Source organism: Cuculus canorus, chromosome 4 (genome assembly GCF_017976375.1).
Source record: "Cuculus canorus isolate bCucCan1 chromosome 4, bCucCan1.pri, whole genome shotgun sequence".
NCBI classification, from domain to species: Eukaryota; Metazoa; Chordata; class Aves; order Cuculiformes; family Cuculidae; genus Cuculus; species Cuculus canorus.
This window is the reverse complement of record NC_071404.1, coordinates 77,128,649-77,154,150: the sequence shown is the minus strand read 5'-3', so window position 1 is coordinate 77,154,150 and position 25,502 is coordinate 77,128,649. Positions and strand designations below refer to the sequence as shown.

General features: G+C 41.1%; 2 protein-coding genes and 1 long non-coding RNA gene across 16 annotated transcripts in view; 2 read left to right on the top strand and 1 right to left on the bottom strand.

Annotated features, from left to right (window-relative positions):
* Positions 1–13: 13 nt before the first annotated feature.
* Positions 14–23,846, bottom strand: ZGRF1 (zinc finger GRF-type containing 1). Of its 13 annotated transcripts, none has more exons than XM_054064284.1 (28): positions 23,777–23,846; positions 22,216–22,331; positions 22,019–22,099; positions 21,839–21,895; positions 21,205–21,390; positions 18,636–20,859; positions 18,238–18,320; positions 17,477–17,575; positions 16,263–16,368; positions 16,071–16,177; positions 15,716–15,866; positions 14,128–14,777; positions 12,785–12,923; positions 12,104–12,288; positions 11,303–11,490; positions 10,602–10,741; positions 9,415–9,561; positions 8,326–8,440; positions 7,398–7,657; positions 6,037–6,196; positions 4,913–4,990; positions 3,955–4,102; positions 3,504–3,631; positions 3,070–3,193; positions 2,134–2,310; positions 1,883–2,017; positions 1,493–1,754; positions 14–673 (listed from the first exon to the last, which is right to left on the bottom strand). In XM_054064284.1, exons 2-28 carry the CDS (start codon positions 22,234–22,236, stop codon positions 558–560), a joined length of 6,267 nt encoding a protein of 2,088 aa, XP_053920259.1. In that variant the 5' UTR covers positions 22,237–22,331; positions 23,777–23,846; the 3' UTR covers positions 14–557. The 13 variants fall into 13 exon arrangements, 12 of the variants coding, with proteins under 12 accessions (XP_053920259.1, XP_053920258.1, XP_053920261.1 ...); XM_054064283.1 differs by lacking the exon at positions 23,777–23,846 and adding an exon at positions 23,502–23,624; XM_054064286.1 differs by lacking the exon at positions 23,777–23,846 and adding an exon at positions 23,502–23,624 and having other exon boundaries at positions 17,477–17,548.
* LOC128851968 (uncharacterized) lies at positions 10,638–22,202 on the top strand. Its single transcript, XR_008449499.1, has 3 exons — positions 10,638–10,761; positions 11,173–11,352; positions 21,942–22,202. It is a non-coding gene; the product is annotated as an uncharacterized LOC128851968 (long non-coding RNA).
* The window catches only part of LARP7 (La ribonucleoprotein 7, transcriptional regulator), a 27,091-nt gene continuing 25,251 nt past the window's right edge, over positions 23,663–25,502 (top strand). Inside the window, exon 1 of one of the 2 annotated variants that reach the window (XM_054064296.1) lies at positions 23,663–23,794. The gene's annotated coding sequence lies outside the window, so the exon portion shown is untranslated. Of the gene's footprint in view, positions 23,795–24,045; positions 24,279–25,502 lie in introns of those variants that run through there. The other variant, XM_009566155.2, reaches the window with a different exon arrangement.

The window sequence follows — 25,502 nt, the reverse complement described above, 5'->3', positions numbered from 1 at the left end:
CAGCTTAGTGTCATCTGCAAACTTGCTGAGGGTGCACTCAATGCCTTCATCCAGGTCATTGATAAAGACATTGAACAGAGCTGGACCCAGTACTGTTATCCCAACACCTGTAAAAAATCTAGATACAGGTCAGTCCCTTCTCATTTTGATATCCAAAGACCTGACAGACCAAGGACATGTAATTTCTCTCTGAAGAAATTACTGTATTATTTATCCTTTTAATTGCTTTAGCCAGGCTCCTGCCTAGATGTCACCGATCTGTGAATGCACGGGATGACAGAATTGTTCCACGAGACAATGTTACCCGTATAATCTCAATAATAATGAAGCACTAATAAAACAATAAGGTGCTTTGTAAGCATGAAAGGATTGCAGTTATCAGGCAGGTAAAGTTACTTTATTCATTTTTAGGCATACAAACAGGGGGTTGAAACAGAAATATCAGTACCCTGAGATACAAACAAAATTTCCCACATTATAAATATGTGATTTGCAATCGTTCTGATAATTTTTACAAACATGCAATTCACATTTTCTTCATAAAGTGGGTGTATATTTTATTTTTCCTTTTTCTTATTCTGTTCCTCTTCCTTCCATTTCTCCAAATAACACTTCAGAATGTCGTTTAGCTGCTGCTCACACTGGCTTACGTGTTGTAATCCATTTTCCCATCCTAAAAATAGCAATAAACAGGATAATTACACCTCCCGTACAGCATCCATCATGTAATTAGTCTGTGGTGTTGTAAACTCCTATTTCCCCAAGCCTATCAAATGGCTATAATAGTTCTATACTTTGAAAATGGTTCTTCTTCACAGTTCAGCCATTAATGAGACAATTCCTTTGAGGGCAACCCAGTAGGTAAATATAATAATTTCTCTTTTGACACCTGCTCACAAGACGGTGAGCTGTGAATAAAACAATCAGGAATTATTTGGCAGAGCTTGCTGATCTCCAATAGCATTGTTTTTTTTCCTAGCAGCTCAAAATTCATCTTCCAAAACAAATGAGCCCCCAGCTGCAGAAAGGTGCTGTGCATTCTTTTCTTTATTCAAGGACTGTCTGTTCAGAAATACTGCTCGATAGAAGTATTTGTTTATAACTTGTTTCTGCCTGGCTCTACTATGTAAAGGCAAACTGGGAAAGGGCTAGAAATGCAGCAGTGGGTTTCAGCTCTCCTTACCGGCGTAGTTTTTGATGGCATAAAAAGGAGAAAAAGAAGTCCCACTGCTGGCTAACAAATACTCTTCCAGTGTAAACACAGTTTGCGGACAGAACTACAAACATGCAGTTTGCACAATACCTGCATTTTCCTGCGATACAGTATAGTGTATATGCAATAAATACTGTTTCGTATAGTGTGCACACTACATGCTTCATATATGATATAGTATGTACAATATATATACACGCTAATATATTAAGTGCATTGTACCTTAATTAAAGAAGGTGAACTGCATGGTTTCAGAAACACAGGAAAAGAAAACATTACCTTTGCAGTGCTGAATTACTCCTCCCCACAGTCTGTTCCTACTTAAACAGGCCAGATTTCCAACAATCAACAAGTGCCTCTTTGCTCTCGTTAGTGCAACATTCATTCTCTTTTCTGAGTCTATGAAACCCATTTGCCTGGTTCTTACACACGACAAAACCACGATCTCCTTCTCAGCTCCTTGGAATGCGTCTACAGTGGACACCTGGACAGCTTTAATTTTGAAGGCCTCAGAGTGTACACTGCCAAGCAAATTCTGGATCTGTACACAAATTAATATGGACAGTGATGAATTCTGCTACTCACAGCCACTTGTCTTTGCGCAAAGAATATTTAGAATAAACAAATACATTTAAGAAAACTCATCTGTCGGTGACGTGTTATACAAACCTTATACATCTGTGATTTATAAAGTGTAATCACTCCGATCATAGATCCTTCTATTCCACTCGCAACCAGTGACTGGATGAGCTTGACTGTGAAATGAACCTCTGCCATGTTATAAAAGCTGTTGTCTCTTTCAATCTGGAAACAGGAAAGATTTCCAGTTTAGTTCTCACAAACGGCAGAACGCAAGAAGAAATAGAAGGAAGGAAAAACCACAGTATTCATTTTTTTATAAGAAATATTTAAAAGCTTACTTGCTCCATTCCATTAACACTATAAAAACATAGTGTTGGAAGCCATTCCAATAAAGGACTTCTCTCTTTCTCGGAAACACCATCTATCAGATTTCCTTCATAGAACAGCTCGTTGGCTATGGCACTAATAGCAGGGTGACATCGGTACTGTGTCCGAAGGAGGATTGGTTTATGTCCCTAAAGAATTATGATACAGAAAGTGTGTCAAGGAAAAAGAATTACTAAACATTTTGCCGTGCCAGCTAGGTCAAACAAGAAATAAGTGGAAACAATTCCTATAGTAAGCTGCTTTGACCTTCACACACTCAATTCAACAGAATTTACAACAAATAGTGCAGTCCCCAATTCTTCTACCTGGATTGAAAATGGCTCAGAAAGATCAGAAGTCAGAATCTGTCACTGCTTTTCAACCCATTCTTGTTCTACGCTTGTTATGCTTACAATAGCTTAGAGCAGCTTCCAGTACGGAAAAGAGGCTCCAGTAAAGCTGGGGAGGGGCTCTTATCAGGGAGGGCAGGGATAGGATGAGAGGGAACGTTTTGAAACTGAAAGAGGGGAGATGTAGACTGGAAATGTTTTGCTGTGAGGGTGGGGAGGCCCTGGCCCAGAGCAGTGGTGGCTGCCCCAACTCTGGAGGTGTTCAAGGCCAGGTTGGATGGGCCTTGGAGCCCCTGATCCAGTGGGAGGTGTCCCTGCACTGGCAGGGGTGGAACTAGATGGGCTTTAAGGTCCCTTCCAACCCAAACCATTCCACAATTCTATGAATTCTCCCTGCACTGTCAAAAGTGACTTACAGAGAAATGCACTGGCATGGAACTTGCTTAATCAAAAGCCAGGCCGAAACGCTGATCCTCTGACATCTAAACCTTTCAGTGACTTCAATGGACCTACAACTTCACCCTCCATCTTTTCTAAAATGCCATTAGTTGTACGAACCATTAAGCAAAGCCGGTCAAAAAGAGTCTGCTCCAATCCCTTCTCATGAATGCTCTCAGACCCTTGGATAGTTGGTGGTAGTTGCTTGGGGTCTCCAACGAGGACTAGCTTTTCACACTGAAACCTAAATAAGAAAGTTAAAAAATAAAGTTCTAAAAAGGATGTCAAACTATTCATAACACGGGCGTGTGCTGTATTTATACATCACAGATTGCTTTCCAGCAGACTCCCCGTCCTTCCATGATTAAAATAACTTGGTAACTGAAGGAAGGCACCTAAGAGCAGGCCTCAATTTAAACTTATTCTTGCTTTCTAGGGTGAGACCTCGGAGTTTGTGTTCTTAAAATAGCTGTGCGAGTTTGGCAATTCTTTGAGGTCGTGTGACTGGTAAGTACAAGTTTTATCTCTGCTGAAATGTGAAAGGAAGGCTGTACCTTGCAATAGGAAGGAGGGAAGCAGGTTCAGTCATCTGACTGCACTCATCCAGCATCACTACAGGAAACTTGAGAGCGTTCAGGCAAGGGAATGGGCAGGCAGCACAGGTCGCTCCAACCACTTTTACCTTTGTTATTAGTGAGGAGAAAATGGGCAGATTGAAAGTTAAGATCATTTAATATTTCATGTCTGTGCAGTACGTCACTATGGCTTTGGCAGTACAATACACCACAATTAACTTTTAGTAGTTCTACTGCATGCTCTGTCGTATTCGTTGGGTCTCCAAAAATTCACACGCAGGTAAGACACTATGCCATGCTTGTGCAATTAAACCCGTCCTAGACCTAACACTCATTTTACTTTTCAGGTATCAGAGGGGATTCCCGGTTTCTGTTCACTGGGCCTTGTGGATAAGGCATTGTGAATCCCCATTTTCCCATCCCGCCATACCTGTTGCAGTATAGTTTTATTGGTCCCCAGTTTATGTTGCTCAATACTCTTCCTTACATATATTTTTTCCACTGGAGTCAAATCTTCTTTCATGAGAGCAAGCAGCTCTTTTAACTGCTCATTTTCATTTCCTGTGCCAGTATGTAAACTTCAAAAAGAACACGCATTACAATGATTGAAAGTAACAGTGCTTTGTGACCAAACCAATATAGAATAATAATCATATTTTATACTCTGAATAACATACTTGCCTATCCCAAACCCAGCTGAGACAGACTAGTCTAATATCTGTTGTAAACAGACCTTTAATCCCACCAGCTCAGGCCCTGCCACCTCAACCAGAGGCATATGTGTAGTAAATGATTTCTCCAAGCACGCAGCTGATTTCAGAGTGGAGTAGACTTGTTCATTCTTACACCATTTTATACCCTTGGTATGCTACTGACACCAAGGAATGGAAAATTAATCTTTAATCATCTTGAATTTTACTTTGTTCTCTCAAATTGTGTTGAAAGTACTATGTAGATTGCTTACTTCTAAGCAGTTGAAGGACAAACCCCAGACCACTACAGCAAAGATAACTTGGCTAAGTTGTACAGAATTCATGAGTTGTTACTTCTAATTCTCTGAACATTATCTTATCACTACAGCAGTACAGACCTATTTCACGGCTCTCTATTTTGCTTTTGCTCCTTGTGTAAACTCAGATATGTAAGCAGTTAGACACTTCTAACTGCGGTTATTTTGTCCTCCTCTACTAATTCCCATTTAAAAGCATTAGCTCTATTCAGTAACAAGTGATGTTCCCAAACCAAAGTCAAATTTCTCCCCTGCTTTGTGTGTGAGAACCCTGAGTTAGGCCTATTATAATCACATCTTGAATTACTTCAAAACAGTTATTTCACAGTGTGCATGCTATCATGAATCACTCCAGATCCTCAAAGATCAAGATTCTTACCTATGTGGAAGAATTGCTTTGGCAATTTTCCTAATACTTCCAACTCTGATAAAATCCTCAAATCCAAGATCAAGCAGACTTCAAAGAAAAAAAGAAATGAGACACATTACAGAAATGTAAAAGGAAATTTTGAAAGGTTTAAAAGTGGTTCTAAAAGGCTTTTGGACACATCAGAACAGAAACTTCTGCAGTTAATCAGATGAAGTAACTCGGGCCACAATTCAAGTAAATCAAAGTCGATTACCTCATCATGATTTGTCTCAAAAAATGCTTAAAGCTTTCATGGTTCTTCTCTCATAAATAGTCTTCCATTTGTACTTTCCATTCCTTCCTTTCTCCTTCCAAACAATGATTTTCATTTAAGGTCAGCTTCGTGCTGGAGCTTCCAAAGCCGGCTGCCTCTCTCTCTCTCTCCACCCTTCTTCTCCTGCCCCTACTGCTACTTCCCAAACACTCCTGAGCAACACTGTTTTCCATAACGATGGATTTTAATAGTAAATGCGATGAGAGCAGAGCCCAGCATTGGCGTCATCTGAATTGGCACAGCTAGTCTTACAGTCTTTCAGCATTTACTCCCTTCCACGCTGTGCAAGGGATTAAGGGTAACATTAAAGTAACTCTCTCTAGGGAAAGAATGCAATCTTCTTGCAGTGTTCTACAGGAAATATCAACACAATTATCTTTATCATATAAATGCATTATTGTTTATGGAAACATTGTTTACGGGACCGGGGTTGTTTTGCCTGGAGAAGAGGAGGCTGAGGAGAGACCTCATAGCTCTCCACAATTACCTAAAAGGAGCTTGTAGAGAGGTGGGTGCTGGTCTCTTCTCCCAAGTGATAGATGATAGGATAAGAGGGAATGGCCTCAAGCTGTGACAGGGGAAGTTTAGATTGGACATTAGGAAAAATTTCTTCACGGAAAGAGTTCTCAAGCACTGGCAGAGGCTGCCCAGGGAGGTGGTTGCACCCCCATCCCTGGAGATATTTAAAAGGTGGGTGCATTTGGTGCTGGGGGACATGGTTTAGTAGTAGACAGGTATGGCTGGAAATGATGATCTCAAAGGTCTTTTCCAACCTAATGATCCTATGAATCTATAGTCTGTACAAGTCCTGGCAACCTACCCCAGCAGTATCCTGTCAACAGCAACATTAGTGGAAGAAGCAATCAGGAGTTTCCATGGAACTGGCCTTGGACCCTCTGTAGCTTCACTGCTTTCAAAGAGCTGTACTAGGAACAAGATCACAACAGACAGCAGATAGCTCTTTCCAGCTCCAAAAACACCTGGTATTTTGGAAGAAAAAGCCAAAGTTACAAGTGAAATTTTTCTAGAAAGTACAGTTTTAATCAATTGTTTTAATTTAAGTTAATCTTATGAAACATTATTCTGTGATTCCTGTAAAAACATAGCATGTGCTCACTTTAGCAGCTTCAAGTATCCAGGGTCAATGAATTGCCTTACAGTTTGCATTTACTGACTGCGATAAGTTCATAAAAAACTACAGAAAAGGGGAAGCAAAGGTATTTTTCCTAGATTTTCTGCTTGAATACATGCGTTATGTACTAAGGTGTCTCATCAATACTTTCAAATAGGACAAATGTGAGTGACTGCATGCACATCCTTCACACCATGTCCTCAGGTACAGAATAAGGAATTTGAGAGATGATTGTTCTGAAATGACTAATAATTTTCACTAGATCAGTATAGCCTAACAAAAGCTAAGGCAATTTAAGTCTAGTGGTATCTGTACTAACATTGTCATTATTGTCACCATTTTTACTTCGACAGGATCTGAAAACCTATTATGGTGACTGCTTTTCAATAGTTATTTTAAAAAAACACATATCTTTGAAGTAAGATGTCACCAGCCTTTTTGTACCTGTTTAAAAGGGATAAAACCAAGACAGGAGGTGATATAAAATAGCAAGGAATAATGTGTAATAGAAAAAAATTACAGTTTAGTAAAGCTGAAATGTGATAAAAATTGGTTTAGCATGAAAGGAAATAAGCAGAAGACACTAAATAATTCTGATTTTGTGTGTAGATCTTACTAGGAAAGAAGCCTATACTTAAGTAAACTGCAAAAGGCAAATGCAAATTCAAGGATCAAAAGCTTTGATGAATGGATGTTATAAGGTCAGGGTCATTATCTAAGGGGCTGAATCCAAGAAATGAATTCTCAGGAAATGCATGAAGTAGGTGAAGACAGCAGCATTACAAAAGAGTTTAAAAGGATATTCCATACACAGAGGCAGTTTATTCCACCTCAGCCCTTGCGCTACATTCAAAATAAGTCAGCGTTTAACCAAACATAAGAATCTCCCTTTGAGCCCACCTGGAATTATGAATACATGATTAAGGAAACAAGTCTACTGTTTCATCCCTGAGAATTTAAGGCTATTTCACTGACACTGGCATTATGTATTAATTAGCATTTTTGCAAAGACACAATAGCAGCAAGTTTCACAGTAATTTGCTATCTACCACGTATGATTGTGATAGGGAACGTCTGATGTTCTTCAGCAGGTTTGGTATTTCCAGACGAGGTCATCATCTGCGCTATCTGAATGAGTGATGCAGCTTGATCTGGGTTCAATGAGAATGTTTGGATCATCTTTTCCGCCAGCCCCATCGCCACTTCAGTGCTGACAGGTCCGTGCATCATTGTGGGTTTCAGGCTAATGGCAGGTGGATTAAATTTCCTTCTGTTGACTCTACTGGTAACATTTTCAGAATCAAAATTCCTAAGAAAAACACAGTGGTCAAAATTCACACTATAACACTGCGTATGTATAATTTGTATATCACTTCCCAAGATGAAAGAGGGATCTTACAGAATAGGCTTTTGGGCTTTATAATTTTTGCTCTATGTTAACACTTTCAATCTGACTTATACCAAGTTCACAACACTGACAGAATTAAGAGCGGTAGGAGAACATAGACACAGGTAGCAGGGATTCACTTAACTACTTGTTTTATGCAGTCAATCATAAGCAGGTTTGGAAATATCCCTATATTGCTCCGGTTCTCCAAGAAAATATTCTATGTGCCAAGAGACTTTAAAAACTGGGAAGGAATAACAGTTCCAGTGAACCACAGACATTAACGTAGTACATTATTATCAGTCTAATCGTCAATATAATGGCCAATTTTTTTAATCTCTAGGTTGTAAAACATGGGCTGCAGGCAAGTTTCCAGAAAAAAAAACCTTACAATCCAGTTCGAATCAAGCAACCGGTACATTTTCATTTACACATAAAAGAAAATTGCAGTGCCACCAGTTCATTCCTTGAACTTCTTCTGATTTAGTTTTTCTCAACCACTTTTTAAACTCCGTGGTATTTCTGTTGGTTGTTTTTCTGTACTCACTGACATATTGCGTGCTCACATTATTGCTGAAACAGTAACTTACATCTTTAGCAGAAAGGGTATCAGTGGTAATGTAGATGGATTGAAGTGCTCCTCCATATTTCTTAAGGACGTAAGCTCCCCACTGGCATTGCAAACCAGCAAGGCATGAACAATCGCTGAAAAGGCCACAGAAAAAGAAAATTAGGAGAAATTTCTAATCAGCCTGATAAATGAATTACCTACTGCCAAAAGAGTGATTAGCCTCCTGGAAGCAAGTGAGCCCATGTCTGCCTCACTATTCTAGCTGAGGAGAGACCTATCAGCCCTTCTTTTCAAAACGCATCATTTTTAAGTAGTTGTGATTCCAAGATTAGGAACCTTCTAAGAAAGCTTAGAAAAAAAACCTTACTCATTTTAAAAACACTCCGGATATTTAGAAGGCTTTGGAATTTAGGAGGTACATTGCAAGTAAACCATCTGCATCACAACAGCAAAGCACGTGTTTTCTTAAAACACTCAAGACATGAGCATAAGAACACCTCCAATGGGGCAGACTGATGTTCCATCTATCCTGTTTCCAAAGTGTAGGGGAGAGTATAAGAATAGAACAATTATTCAATTATATTTTCTGAATTTACTGCCAGTTTTCTAATGTTCTGGGGCTCAGGGATAGCCTAAGTCATAGGTTTCTAATATGTTTAGTAACCCATATACCTCTATTTTGCTGGTTTTTATCACTGCCAACGACTATAGAACCATAGAATAGTTTGTGTTGGAAGAGACCTCCAAGCCCATTCAGTGCCACCCCTTGCCATGGGCAGGGACACCTCCATGTCCCTCTGGGACTCCAAGCCCCATCCAGCCTGGCCTGGAACACCTCCAGGGATGGGGCAGCCACGGCTGCTCTGGGCAACCTGGGCCAGGGCCTCCCCACCCTCATGGTGAAGAAATTCCTCCTTAGTATGGAGGAATGTATAGTAGTACATGTATTCAAATAACATATTCAAAGTCACAAGGAAAAATAATACTGAGAATGAAATAATGTATTAGATTTGAGAAATTCTAATCTCACCCTTCATTGCTGGGCACGTTTCCCCCCCCCCCCAATATTTGTTTCCCGCAATTCTGAATGATTTGGTGCAGAACTCACCGTCTGATCGCCAGTTTGAGGGGCAGTAGCCTTTCAGTGGGAGTAACTCTACTTCATTGTTAGAGGACGGTCCAAAGAAAGCACTACTTGCAATAAAAGTATCAAGAGGCTCAAAGTTCAGAGTCTTCGAAACAACCCAAATATCATCTGTAAAAAAAACATTCTCATGAGTTTCTACTGTTGTCTTTTAAAAATAATAAAACTGGACAAAACAGCTCAGTATTTGCTGCAAATTAAACCAGCGCTAATGTGAAAGCAGCGGGTATGAAAAAGTCCTAAATAAGTATTAGTTCAGTTCATATTCAATCACAGAATAGTTTGGGTTGGAAGGGTCCAACCAGTTCCTTGAACACCTCCAGGGATGGGGCAGCCACAGCTTCTCTGGGCAACCTGGGCCAGAGCCTCACCACTGTGATAGCGAAGAAATTCCTCCTTATATCTAGTTTCAATCTCCCCCTCTCCAGTTTATACCCATTGCCCCTAGTCCTATCGCTACAAGCCTTTGGAAAAAGTCCCTCCCAAGTTTTCTTGTAGCCCCCTGTGCCTGTAACAAAAATGATCAAGAATTATCATGCACGAGGGAAAGTTTAGCGGATGCAGAACTTCAGAATACGAAGTTACAAACCCCTGACTTGTTAGAACATTTCAGTCTGTACATAAAGTGTGCACAGACAAACACGTTTGTTTCTGCCTACTCTCCTCCTTGGTATCAATTTCAACAGCAAAGTGAACAAATTGCAAAGATATAGGTATCAATGAAAAAAATTACTGAAGTGAAATGAACCACTGAGATTATCTGGATCAAATCACTGAATGTCCTCCAAGTTTGTGATGCTTTGATCATGTAGAAGAAATACAGAACAGCTACTGAAAACCTAATTTTTTCACCAAGTTTTCCTTAAATATCATCTATTTGAATACTGGGCTTTCCTGAAACTTTGCAGTTCACAGATTTAATACACTCTAAACCCAAAAGTATGGAATTTATATTTTTCTAAAGCAGTTGAACGTTTACAAGGAAAGATGAATTACTGAGATACTTTGTTGCCCTTCTAGAACGAAAACTGAACTATCAGGGTTGGCAGGAGTTTAAAAATAGGATTCTTTTTCTCTCCTTAGATTACAAATTAAAACTGTACAAAGGCACATGACACAGACCATTCTTCTGAGGCTGGAGATTTGCTTACCTTTGCTATAGAGAGAATAATGCTCCTTTCTGCTTAGTTTGAGGTACAATTTGGTTTTGGAATCACCATCAAATTTGGCAGGTGTATTCATAAACTTCTTGAACTTACTACACCTCTGTGTTTGAATTTCAAAGGGCTTCCTGTTAAATTATAAGAAAAGGTACGTAAACAATTGGCACGTCTCGGATTCACCACCAAAATAAAGCAAGGTCCACAGATAAGACCAAATTACACAGTGTAATTTTGGTGATTCTTCATCATCTTACAATACCACGTTTTAAATACATTTACCTTGACTGCAAAATCCTTCTCTCATATTCAGCCATAATTGTTTCCCCTACTGTTAAGCAGCAAACAATACTCTTCGATACAACCGCTAACATTAAAATTAGAATCATTAACAGGATAAATCCAATTATCTTATGAAAGCTTAAATTAATAGTAATTCAAAGGCAACAATCACAAGGGATTTCCTTAAGGAATTGATCGCGTTGCTGCTAAGCAGTTCTGATTCTTGATGAAAAGAATGCTGACTGAAAATGCCATTGCTGTGAATATTATTTCTTCACAGAACCGTGGCCTCTTTAGGCACAGTTACTGAATGTGTCTGTTATATGCTACTGAAAATCCAATTACTGGAATATTTATAAACCCTGCCATTCACACAGCGCTTGTGAAAAGTGCACAGCAGTTCAGAATACCTCACCAAAAGCTGGCATCCCTCATAAAGAGAAATCATTTGACTTCTGAGGTAAGTCCCAATGCTTTTTATATCATGAAGCACTACACTAGGTCTGGATTTGATCTGTGTGTGGTTCACATCTTCAATCCACTTGAAAAATGAACACTGTTCAGCTTTTGGGGCGTCGCAGGTGTAGAACAAACGACCCTAGGAAGGGAGGGAAGAAAAAAGAGAAAAAGACATTAGCATGTTAAAGCAAGAAAAAAAGTAAAGCAATGGACCACTAGCTGCTATAGAAATAATCAGATAAACACATATGTTTTCACTGTTTGCCTGAAAAATACAAATGTGTTCTCAGAACTCTCAACTTTCTAAGCAAGTGTGTGTAATCATTCCTTACAGAAATCCCATATCACAGAATCATGGAATGGTTTGGTTTGGAAGGGACCTTAAAGCCCAACCAGTTCCACCCCTGCCGTGGGCAGGGACACCTCCCTCTGGATCTGATTGCTCAAAGCCACATCCAGCCTGGCCTTGAACACCTCCTGGGATGGGGCAGCCATGACTTCTCTGGGCAGATAACCTAGAGAATTATAAAGTCAGGTCTTTCTCTCTGCAATTATAAAGCTGTTTCTCTATGGAGAGAACTATTACATCAAGAATTCTGGACACTAGTGAATACTACAGCTGATCTCTGTAGCACATCACTTGAACCTGCAACTGTAAATCACACACGCTTGCCCTGTAATTGCTCACAGAGTACAGTCTCTATGCCAAACACACACTCCCAAACTGGAAACAAACAAGGAATAAGCAGCACCTTGTTCTGACCTTCTTTTTTAACCATAACAAGCTTAGCAGGATGCATGTGATTGCAGAGTGGAACACAACTTGTTTTGGTCTCACTTTGCCCATCTTTCAGTGCGGTGTAAAATGATATATCCACTTTGGAAAGAGCGTTGTGTAATCTTTGTGACAGCTCAAACAGCATTATGTTTAATTGCTCTTGACATAAGAAGGAGAATAAAAGAATAATTAGTACAGCCTTAAAATGGTTATGCAAGGGCACAACACTCAAATAAACATATTTGCATTTGAAACTTTCAATCCCAAGTCCAAATAAAAATATTTAACCTGAGTCCTAAAAGAAACCACATGACCTGCAAAATTCACACATTGCCCATCCGATTAATTTGTTTTAATTGCCTTAATTTCATTCCAGTCATTTAATACAGGACTCTAAATGATCCAAACATTAAAAAGCTGTTATAAAAAGGGCTTAGATAGGACTCTAAAGGCTGTAAACAGGCACAAGGTTCTGTAGTTGAATAGAAGCGTACTGGTCTTTTGCAAAACTGAATGTATTTCAGTACATCTATACTTATCTCCACATCCAATGCACAGAGTTGTTCCAATAGATGATGTTGACGACCTCTCTCCTGCTTTGGAAACACACTCTTTAGAAAGGATGACATTCTCCGTAGCATGGGGTTAGACGTACCTGTCAGAGCAGCTTTAAAAGTCTGCTTGTAGTGAACATAGGACTGAAACACAGTTGGAATGGAAACCTTTCTTTTAGGAAGATTAGCATGCTTGACTTCATCCACATTAGGAAAAGACAACTCAGAAATCGTTATTTCCTGAAAAACAGAAAAATAAACCAGAAAAATTAAAACTTGCAAAAACCTGAATAAGACAAATTTTGATCAATGGCCACTGTACAGACATGCCAAAAACTATTTATTTTTCTTCTTTTTCTCTTTTTTTTATTATATATTGTGCTCTCATTGATAAGTATATCTAAATAAAAAACATTAAAGGCCTCATTCTGCAACCAGAAGCTTCATGATGAGGACTGTCAAGAAGAACCAGTTTTCTAAAAGCAAAATACAAATCTGCTTCAGCCCAAAAGTTTGCAGACTTTGTAAGTGGAAGAGCATGCGTTCGATAGAATGCAAACAGGAGAAAAATCAAGTATACCTGGAGCTCCAACACAGAGAGCTCGGACTCCCGCTTAGGATGTACCACGATGTTAAAATTTGCCACTTGGCAAACTGCCTGCATTTATAATAACACAGGTCATACTTACAAAGGGTTTAGAGTAAATTATACAATTCAGAATCAAATTTTCAGATCTAGTCATGGGGAAGGAGCACACAAACTCAATTTTTAACACCATTTCTGCTTAGAAATAAATTCATCAGATGGAACTATAGGAAAGGTATCACAGGCTAGAGAAGAAAGAACCAGACTAGAGCTTTGGGCTGTCCCTGAGCTTGCCATCCCAGCTAGTCCCAAACAGCTTTTCCCTTCTATTCCTGTAGTGGGAATCATAATGATAGTCCTCTTCATGAGCATTTTACAATCCAATACTTATAGATTGTTATATACATACACATCTATGTGTGTGTTTGTGTATAGACTTACTTATCCACAAGTGAAACTGAAGACATCTAAAATATTTTGAAATCAGAGAATGCTTTGAAACAAGACATGAGTGTTCATTAAAACATGATTTCTCAATTGAGAAAAAAACTCTCTTCCCAATTATAGAAGACAAAACAGCCCAACAGCTTTTATTTCATCTTCTTATCTTCAACATTTGGATTAAAAATCTAAATCTGGCATTGTGTGCGCCAAGGCATTACCTTTACAAAGGATCAGTCACGGCACATTAAAAAAATACATTAGCAGCCGCTGTTTGGTAGCTGAGACTCTTATGTAGAAGCATTTCATCCAACCATACTGATAATATCTTGCAGGAAATCAGATAAATGCAGTTACTTTGTCCAGAAAACTCTGTTTCTGTCACTTACAACTGTATTTGCTTGAACAGTTACACACCTGGCTGTCTCCTGTTACCGTGTGGCAGCTCAGATGACTCAACACCTTTTGTGTTGCTTCAGCCAACGGCGTCTGACTTAAGTGCAGAGAAAGTAACTTCCTCTCTGAAATCAAATCTTGGCTGCTGGTATTCATACAGCGTTTCCCACGTGCGCTCTTTGCTGTCAGTAGAGATGCTGAGCCGGGAGCGCTTTTATTCACAGCACTGCTCTCTCCTGTGTCACCCAGCAGCATTCCAAGGACATTCTCAGCACAGATGTCATCGATCACTTCCTCATCATCGCTGTTTTGAGTTCTCAAGTCACTGTTTTGATATTTTAGCCATTTGCTTTGTCTATTCTCTGAAGTCACATTAGGGAACACGGGTTGTACGGATTCCCTTTGTCTGTCTTCTGCATACTCTCCAAACACAGAGGTTTCATAATTTCTGTCCTCAGGGCAAAATGCATTAATAGGAAATTCCGCTGACTTGTTGCATAAAGAGACTACTGAAGAGCTGAAAGATTGCTGCACCTCCTCGCTGCCAGTTGCATAAACTCCCTCAGAACTCATCTCAGCACCAGGAAAAGTGACAAGTGGAGTTCGTGTTTTAACTGTCGGTTTGAATGTGGAGAGGCTGCATTTCTCTGAATAGCTGGGCTTCTCCTGTGCTATAGACAGAGCAAATACATGTTACAAGCAACTTGTGGCACTTGGGGATGGCACAAAACCTCAGGAGTACAAAAAAGCTAAGATAAGGAAAGAATTGTAAGCTCTTCCTTTTACATCCTGTCTTCTAATTGGCAAGCCTGTGCAGTAGCACACCAAATTTCCATATGACAAAAGTGATTTTAACGGTGATTCTTTTAACACTTAAATCCCTCTCTTCAGGACACATTTCTGTTGGCACTCTACTTGCATAAAAGAAAATGTTTGGACAAAATTATTTAAAGATTATTGCATTTTGAAGGTCATTAATCTGATATCTTCAGTAGGTCAGCAACAGCTGTCAACTGGAAAGCAAACAGTTTAATGTTTCCTCCTTTTTCCAAAAAGATCATCCACAAAAGTGTGTAAATTAATATTAATGTAGATAAATAGGATTCTAATACCATAAGCATTTTTTTTACTAAATTCACTATCAATAGCAAATGACAGTCATTGATAGGTGTCAAGTGGAAGGGGGTCAGGGGACAGCTGAACATGGAGAAAACTAAAAGCAGGTAAATAAATGAAAACATCGGTATGAATTAGAAGCTTAGCCTGTACTCTTTGTCCCCCTCAGACTAGAAGCTGTCTTTGCTTTAAACAATGAAATCACTCTTCAGAAGTCTCTTTCAGGAGAATATAATGGATGGGGGGTAGGCATGGGATTCAAGGCTAATTTGGAAAACATTGTTTAAAATTGTGTTTAAAAAACACCCAGTAACACACTCGCCTAAGAAAAATGTGTAACAAATCAAGTTCTGCAGTTAGCCAGACACATTTCAGTGTATTTCAGCACCCAGGGCAACTGTCTTTAATAGTACAACTCATTATGCTTCAAAAAACCTCGAAGATTTTCTAGCAAAAATATTGTAAAATGCAATTATAAGCTATAATTTCTTACTCAAAAAAATTTCTGAAACTTCTGGTTCCCTTGGCAAGATCCTGGGTACCAGGAGTTCCCGGATGTCTCCAATAGTTTCTTCCCTTTCTGAAGCTGGAGAAATTGCAGAGTCTGGATCAAGAGAGGAAGGCAGTTCTAGTGATGAAATCATCTGCAGAAAAATGAACGTGTCAAGTGAATGGAAAAAGCAACTTGATTACAGATCTTTTGTCACAATTCTCTCTCTCTCTCTCATCATTCTAAACAATTGAGGAGTATCTCAGAGTTGAGATAAAACAGCTTTAATAAGAAATTACTACTGTGAACACACAGGAAATAAAGCCCAAAAGATCTAGGAGAGACAATCAATTCACACCTTGCCAGGGTCCCATGAAGTCCACTGCCTTTGTCTCAAATCAGAGTGTGAAGGTGAGCCTGACATCGGCCATGGTGGAACTTCAGAACACACATTCAATGCCAGTGCTAGGAAAAATACACGAAGGACAGAAGTCATGCGGAATAATCTTTCCAAGGCCAACTACTGCATTCTACTTTTGCTTTCACTTACGGGACTGATCTATTCTTGACTCTTTATTAAAGTCAGGCTGCGTTTGTAGCTTCTCTTCTCTGATAAAGTTGATATCATCTTCATGAAGACTTCTTGAGGCTGGAGACTTTATCAAAAAAAAGGTTACAAGCACAAACTTGTTAGAAATTAAACTGTTTATCCTCTATATAATATATTCTCTTTGTGTGAATCTTATTTCTAAGTCTTATTTCTAGATAGAATATTTCAGCATCTCTAGCCCATTCTGGAAGTAAAAAATGAAATACCAGTTTTCTTCCATGATTTTAAATATTGAAATACATACTGCATTGGAAAAAGATATTTTAACTTTGCAGGGATGCATGCTTCCCTGCATCCCGCAGGAAGAGAACCATAACCCAAAGAAAGAAAGTTTTAATCCTTGCTTTGGAGCTCTCAAACAATTATATACTGATTTCAGATCCAGTTGTGGTTAATATTCTACTGCTAACACCAGGAAACAATGATTATAAAAGCCCTCTGCCCCTTTTTGCTAGCAGAAATCTCTCTGTTTAATGTCACATGTTATAATCGTGTCCATTTTTTAAATTCTTGAACTCTCTTTTATACATTTACAGGATACTTTCTTGCACTAATGTTATTAAGGATAACTGAAAAAAGTGGGGTTTACCTGTCTGAAGTCAGAAAGGACATAATTGCTGGAAAACAGGGGTGACAAAAATCTCTCAGCTGCAGCCTTCGTGTTCTGTGGGCACTGCTGCCACGCGGGCTGTGAGCAGGGAGCTCTCAGCATTATCTCACTAGCTACTGATCCCCTCACTTGGTGCCCTTGAAACACAACAAGCTATGCGATATATTGGAATTACCGTTAACTGAAAACAAGTACTGATCTGGAACTACTTACACTCAATCAGTCACATATAAAACAATAATAATCTGCTGGAAACTGCAGAAGAGAGAAACAAAAAATCTGCTTTTCTCTCTCGTGTGCTCCTATTCGATGTAGAGAGAAATCAATATTCTGATGTAGTATGTTTTTGTATCGTAACATTCACGTTTAAAACTCTTGACGGAAAACTTCCTGCAGACAAATACACTATAAAGTGATGAGAAGCCCATTATGAGACTGCTTAAATATTTGTTAGGTCTAATTGTAATATATTGGAAATAGTAAACCATTTAATCGAAATTTAAGAAACTCTATTTATTATACTTCAGTTCCAGAGAAATCGTACCTTTGGTTGGCAGTCATATGTCCCAGGATCAATTTGGGCCACTGGTACTGGGAGAGTACGTGCCTCTGTTTTCTGTAATACACTATCCACACAATTAGGCTGCGTATAAACATATCAAAAGCTAATTAGTCTATCAATTTAATAATCATTTAAAGTGAAAAGCTAAGCTAAGAAATCTCTTGCATTTATACTAAAGGTAGCATTTTAAATTGCAACCTTTTTATTCGGAAGCCAGAACAATCCATGACAGAAAAAGAAAGCATGTTTTTTTTCAAATGGGACAGGAAAAAGAGAATATGATCCAAAACCTTTTTTTCACTTTGTACGGATTGAAAGAAAAAGACTGCTAATAGCACTGGACAAAAATGCAAGCATGAAGCACAAGTAGATTTACCAGTGTATTTCAACCCAAGTGCTAAAATTCCTAGGAAAGCCTGCTTTCAAAAATAAAGTGACAGAAAAGAAAAACTAGATGGTAAAAAATGATGGTGTAGGGAAAGGGAAGTACGAGACACACTGATGTGTTAATTTAATTAAACATAATTAAATATTACAATTTTCATGAAGTTTCTCATCATACATTAGGCCTCCTGAGCATTTATTGGCAATAAGGTCTGCAAGAGGACATCTGTTTGCTATCAGCTTCTTAGCTATCTCTAGCTTAGCCTCCAGTTTAATAAACCAGGAATTTTAGTCAAGAAGCCTGGCGGAAAATGGATTTATCTTGTACAGATAAAAATACATAATCAAAAATTGGTTACCATAAGGTCAGAAGAATCAAAGTACGAACAGGAAGATGCCTTTATACTTTCTGAGTAAGGCATTTCTGTAAACTGTTCTATAGCTACAAGAGATGGAAAAGCATAATAAGTTAAGAGTTCTTCTTTTTACATGAAAACATCTGAATATCTGCTGGGTTTGCAAACTTTATCTACACAAATAATTGCACAGTTTGGACTTCACTGAACTAAAGTAAACACAGAAACAGATGAGGAGCCCACGTTGTTGTTTTAAACACTAAAATTTGCATAAAGGAACCTTAATAACTCATCACTCAAAAAGTATAGTTTCTGAATATGAACTGTCTGGCAGGAGAGAGTACAGAAGTCAAATAAATACAGTCATATAGAATTGACTTTAAAATAGAAGCTGACCTAACCTTTATCCTCCACAGAGGGTTCAAATATCTCATTAGCAGTCTCTGCTTCACGTAATATGCTATTACTTTCCTCCATCTTTTGTAAGCTTTCTAACGCTGTGCTATGTTGAGTCAAAGCACTGAGAAGAGCGATATCATTTACCAAATCAGGAAGACCTGATGAACTCTGAGCCATTGCTGTGTGTTTCAGGTAATCCATTACTATTCTTTCACCTTTGCAGGTTTCACGGAAGGTGTTTATGCTCTCTATGCTTTCTAACTCATTTTCTCCTATTGCCGTTTCCTCTGGAGACGAACGGCCTTTTCTGAAAGGATAGATAGAACTTCTAGGAATGAGAGTATCTTCCTCATGTGAAATGCCAAATACCTTTCGATGGTCATCTGTGAAATACTGGAATGAGCCATAGCTAGGAGCTGATTTTCCTGACAAAGCCAGCAAAGGACTACTTGGTTTAATGCCATCGCTCATAGTACCCCAGAAGTGTTCTAAATCAGCACCTGGGGACTGCAGGCATCCAACCTCTATAACATCATCTTCTGTCTTTTTGTCCACTGCAGAAAGTATCCTGCTGGTAGGAATACATGAAATGCTTTCAGTTTTCTCAAACATAGGGTCACATTCATTAACATCTGTGTCACATTCATTAACATCTGTGTCACTACACAAAAGATCAGAGAGATTGTTTTTTATCCATGCTGTGCCATTAATGGTGTGCGCTGCACAGCCATCAAGAACCTTCTCTCTGTTGGTGGCTTCAATACTTAATTGACTTTCATTAACCTCGTTTACATTGTGTTCATCACTCAAAAGTCCTGCTTTGGATCTGGTCAGGTTTACAGAATCTTCTGCAATTCTTCCCATACTTCCAACAGTATTGTCACAAAGCTGAGAAGGAATACTCTCAGTGCAGTGATTTCCATCATTCTCTCCATCAAACGCTGAACATCTGACTTCTTTGTTTTCACAGCATGTCACTACTTCACAGGGAGAATGACATCTCAGCGCACTACTTTGTGCTACATCTTTTCCCTTGAAGCAATCTGGACTTTGTGAAAGCATGTTTCCTTCAGTGAGCTTCTTCACATCTCTTTCACACACGTCTTCATTGTCTGTGTCATTAAAATCAAAAGCTTCCATTAGATTAAAGTTAACCTCCATCACCTGTTCATCTGGACTAGAGTCCTTGCTTAAGTCCGTCCTTAACTCCTCCTCTACAACTCCAGTTTCAGTCAGTGCTACGGCCCCAGAGTGCTCCAGCTCACCAGGCATTCCTTCTGAAGTTTTGCTTGGCTGAAGCTCACTTTGCAGCTCCGCAGGCGGATTCTCCTCAAGACCACTTGTCACTGAATGCTCCCTGTACCTAGAGAGATTTTTTTCCAAGGTGACTGGACTTGCTGAACACAAAACGCCACCTGAGGATGGGACAAACTTGCTGTTGCTCATTCTGCTTATGGTGAATTCAGGTAGGGAGAAACTGTTTGCATTGGAGCGATCTTGTAAGTCTTGACTTAAATTACATGCCTTCTTGTCACGTCTCTGTCCTGTGACTTCTTTTTCACAAGGTTGTTCAGCCGAATTCAGAAGCACTTCAGCATTCCATTCCTTTTTATCATTTACAGTTCCCTTTGTAAAAGGCGGGTGTGGAATATTTTGAATTAGTCTTTCGGCAGGGTTGCCTGAAAAAGCAGGAAGGATTGTGCTTTTTTGGTCATATAAACTACCCGTGTTCTCTGATGCCTGATACCCAGAATGACACTCTGTGACTTCAGCTGTTGTTTGCTCTCTGCGTTCTTGTGCTGGTTTAGACTTCAAGAGAGCTATTATCTGTGCTGTGCTCCTGATGTTGTGGGACACTGCTCCATGACCGACTGTCTGACTGTTAAATTGAGCATGTCCAGGAATTAGAGGAGATACTGGCTCCACAAGGGACTGATGAGAGTTTTGCTTCTCTGCCTCATCACACCTGTCAAGAAATGTTCCTGAAAGCAGTGAGGAAAGGGACATGTGTTCTCTAATATTACCCATACACGCATCCTGATGAAAGTCTGCAGATGGATTTGTTTCCGCATCCTTCTTGCCAACCGTAGAAAATAACGGAGAGGTAATATAAAACTTGGATGGAAAAGTACCCTGACACTGCTTAGATAAAGGCAATATTGGCAGGTTTTCTCCATCTTCCACCATTGATATTTTCTTCTCAACTTGGCGTGGCACTTGGAAACCCTAGGAGAGAAATTTTACATTAATTTTACTCAGAAATCAACTTCACATTTTGTGATCAAATGCTGAAAGTAGGACATGCTCCATAAAATATATTCTAATCAAGTGGCGCATGGTGATTCCATAGGTGTAGAGAAATAATCTCAAGCCCTTAGCAATAGCAATCCTGCTAAATCAAACAGAGTTAGCAAACTCCGGAAAAAATAGTGACCGGTAACACATTCTGGCTTACAGTTTCAAAAAAACAGGAAGATACTAATTATACATTTACCATTCATTCAAAGATGTACCCTTTGCGTTTTAAAATGTGTGGTAAAATTAGAGATAATTTTTTAAACAAAGACATACCGTAAACTTCCTTTTCAAGCCAACAGACAGATGTCTCAGAGGCAGAACACCACGTTTTACACCATTTCTATCCTCTGCTGGAGTTTCTGCTTTCCTTGGTTGATCTTCAAAAGATTTTTCATTTGCTTTTACTTCTTCAACTGTGATCAAATATCGTTCACTTTCTAAATTATCTCCAGCATTCACCTAGAAAACACAAAGCAGCAGTGTCTTCATAATAGTGCTATAAATGAAACAATAAGTCTCTTAAAATAGTCTTCTAAATACTTATATGTAAAAATGTCTCGTTTCCATCCAGCGTATCACAACTGCCATACAAATAATTAGATTAAAATATACATATACTAGAAAATATTAGCTCTTTGCTTCAAGTTATGCTTATTTAATATATCACTGTAATACACTGCTTTTACCTAAAGGGAATAAAATCCCATCAAACCTCTACCTCGGTTCTGGAAAAGCAGTGAGTTATTAATAAGTAGCAGCTGGTTTTGCTTTCTATCATTTGCATTGCAGCAGTTCCACATCCGCAATGAGAACAGGTGCTACCTTAGTTACCAAACAAGGGTTTGAAATGCTGCCTGAGAAACAGACTGTAAGCAAGCATAAAATAAACAAATAAAACAAAATATACCTCAGATTTTATAAAAATGCTCTCCAAACATTGTCCTTTATCATCAAATAAGACAGCCTGCAATGAAAAAATAAGATTTTAAAGAACTCATTTTATTTCACAGATCGACTAGGTTGCCACTGACAGCCCAGCAGCAGGAGATGACACTAAATCCAACGGTATTAAACCCAAGTTGCTCACCTTGTTTCTGCCAGTGCTAATCCTCAGAATTCCATCTTGCCAGGTTTTTGATTTTTTCAGTTTTTGGTGAGTGTATAACACCTGTTTGAAATGTGTAAAACATTAAAATAAGAAGTAAGAACGTGTTTAAATAATACAGCAGCTACTGCGTTTTAATTTATTTCTACTTAATTCTACGTAGTGATAAAATCACTTACAATAAATTCTTGAGAAGCCATTGCTTTGGCAAAAGAGTGATCCGACAGCTTATTTCACAAATAGTCACATCTTCAGACAGCCTGAGAGACAGGGAAATGTTCAGGATCTAGCAGGACTGTGAAGGAAACGTATTGACAGAAAAAACAGATGTCAGTTCACTTTTTTTCCCCTCAAAAGAACAGGGAAAAAAAGATGTCACAGAAGCTGTGAACAGAATAATTTTGTCACCAATTCACTAACTCTGGAGCTGGTCATGCTTGCTTAAGTCACGTTGAAGATAACTGACTCTCAAAACCATTCACCCATGAAGCCAAGCCTCTTTCAGTTAGACCACAGTGAATTTTAAAATAACCTTTGATGATTCAGTTCTGGAGTCCTCAGCACAGGAAGGACATGGAGCTGTTGGAGCGAGTCCAGCTGAGGCCACAGAGACAATGCGAGGGCTGGAGCACCTCTGCTAAAAGGACATGCTGAGAGAGTTGGGGTTGTTCAGCCTGGAGAAGAGGAGGCTGCGGGGAGATGTTAGAGCAGCATCCAGTGCTGAAAGGGGCTCCAGGAAAGCTGGGGAGGGGCTCTGGATCAGGGAGGGCAGGAACAAGACAGGAAGGAACATCTTAAACCTGAAAGAGCAGAGATTTAGATGAGATCTTAGGAAGACAACTTTTCCTGTGAGGGCAGTGAGGCAACTCACATCAACAATGATGTTGCAACTCTTTAGCTGTTAAGAGCAGCTGGATCAATGTGAATGCTTACTCTCAATACTGGGACCTGGGGTTTTCAGCATGGAGAAGAGTAGGCTGGGGGAGATCATCGCTGTCTACAGCTCTCTGAAATGAGATTGTAGAGATGTGGGTGCCAGTCTCTTCTCCCAAATGACAGGTGATAAGATGAGCAGGAATGGCCTCAAGCTGAGCCAGGGGAGGTTCAGATTGGACATTAGGAAACATTTCTTCACCATAGGGGTTCTCCGACATTAGCAGAGGATGCCAAAGAGGTGGCGGTATCCCTGGGGGTGTTTAAAAGACGGGTAGACGAGGTGCTCAGAGATGGTTCAGTGGTGGACAGGTACGGTTGGATTTAGTGATCCCACAGCTCTTCTCCAACCACTCGATTCTACGAATACGGGATGCCACAGGAACGGGGAATAACAGCACACACTCACACAGATGTAAGCCCAGGCAGCCCCAGGAACCCCCTCCCCGCGCTCCGCTCAGCCATGGCGACCCCGCTACCCCCCCACAGGGCCGTCGCTGCGGCTGGAGGTCCCATTCCCGGCGCGATTCACCTGGCCGGGGCTGCCAGCTCCTACCCCACGTTTGAACCTTCCCGCCGCGGCGCAGCCGTGACGTCACGAATGCGACGCGGATGGGCGTCACATGACTCCCAGGTTGCACCTTCCCGGCGCTGGTCATGTGACTCACTCCGGAACTCCCCGCCTCGGGGCCGGGGAGACACGTGACACCCCCCGCGTTTGGCTGCTATATTGCGAGCGGTGGGAGCGGGAGTCATCACGTAACGTGTGTTCACCACCACCACTCCCCCCTTCCCGGACAGTAGAACCTTTCCGCCGCGAGTGGGGTGAGTCACGTGACATCCCTCTCCTCGTCTTGAGACCTTCCCCGGCGCGGGTGACGTCACCACCGCGCGAGGGAGGAGGAGTGAGTGTCTGTCTCACGTGACCTCCCTTCCGCGCGTTCGTTCCCCCTCCCGGCGCGAGTGAGGGCGGTCACGTGATACCCTCACCCTCATCGGCGTTCGAACCTTCCCGCCGCGGCGCGCGCGATTGACGTCACCGCTCCCAGACGCGGGCGGTGGGAGGGGGAGTCACGTGGTCCACCCCACACACACAGTTTGCCGCCGTCGCGCGTGCGCGGCCGCCGGCGGGGCTTTATTTTCTGCCTCGCCTCAGAGGCGCCGCGATTGAGGAGGACGGCAGCGACAGCGCGCGCGACCGAGAGTCAGGGTGGCGGTGCCAAACGGCGCCTGAGCGCTTGTGTGTCTTGTCCTCCCCCTTCTTCTCCCCCCTCGGTGCGTTCTCTGAGGCGACGCCGCCCGGCGGCAGGTCAGTGAGGGGGCGGCAGGGGGCGCTGCAGCCCGACACGCACACACCCACCTCCTCCGCCCTTCCCGCGCGTGCGCTGCTCTGAGGGGGCTCCTGTGCGTGGGATGCGGTGGGATGGATTGGGTTGGAAGGGACCCCAAAGCTCATCCGGTTTTCCTCCCTGCCATGGGCAGAGACACCTCCCAGTGGCTCAGGGGCTCCAAGGCCCATCCAACCTTGGAACATCTCCAGGGATGGGGCAGCTATGGCTACTCTGGGCAACCTGGGCCAGGGCCTCCCCGCCCTCACAGGGGAACATTTCTTGCTAAGGTCTCATTTCAATCTCTCCTCTTTCAGCTGAAAGCCGTTTCACTCATCTTGTCCCTGCCCTCCCCCATTAAGAGCCCGTCCCCAGCTTTTCTGCAGTCACTGTCACTATTAGAAGCTGCTTTAATATCTCCCCAGAGCCTTTTCCACCTTGAACAACCCCAGCTGGGTACGTGGCTCCTTTCCCAGGCTTTCTGACCACTCTACTCATTCTGAATCTCCTTGGTGTTTTCCCACCTCAGTCCTTCATTCTGTACCGCTCTGTATAGGACTGTGGGTATCTTTTTCTCCCTGTACCTGTTTTACCTGATGTATATTGCTCCTTCCCAAGGTTTTCTGATCACCCTGCCCCCTCAGTGTTTCTCTGGGATTTTCCCGCCTCACCACTCTCCATCCCCCAGTATCCAGCTCCTGGGCATCCTTCCCTCCAGGTGTCCACTTTTCCCAATGTATGTGGCTCCTTCCCAAGGTTTTCTGAATGCCCCGCTTGCTCAGTGTCTGCCTGGGGTTTTCCCACCCCAGTTCTCCACTCTCTACCCCTCTGTATCCAGCTCCTGGGAATCTTTCTCTCCCAGTGCCTACTTCTGTTGATGTTTGTGGCGCCTTCTGGAGAAGCCCTCCTGGTCCCTCAGTATCTCCCGGGGTTTTCTTGCCTCAGCCCTTCAAGCCCACCTGGTGACTTTTCCTTCAGGTTGTGGTGTTGGCTGGGGTGCCCTCACGTGTGGCCAAGAGCTGGCACCTTATGTTGGAGGAATAGGCCCTATGTTGAGGGTAGGGCATAGGGAGCAGCTGGTGTTGGGCTTGTGTTACTTTATTTATGTGTGCAAGGTCCATGAGTGGTGTGGAAAGCAGTAGAGGTTGCTACCTTTGTAGCTGGACCTTCATGGCTGCTGGGATATAGCCAACTCCTACATAGGC

Coding starts and splice junctions, on each gene's coding strand:
- ZGRF1 (XM_054064284.1), bottom strand. CDS start 22,236: ATGGCTTCTCAAGAATTTATT. Junction 12,924..14,127: donor CGGTAACAGGAGACAGCCAG/GTGTGTAACTGT, acceptor TCTGTTTTTCAG/GAAATAACGATTTCTGAGTT. Junction 4,103..4,912: donor AAAGCAATTCTTCCACATAG/GTAAGAATCTTG, acceptor TTCTTTTTGAAG/TTTACATACTGGCACAGGAA.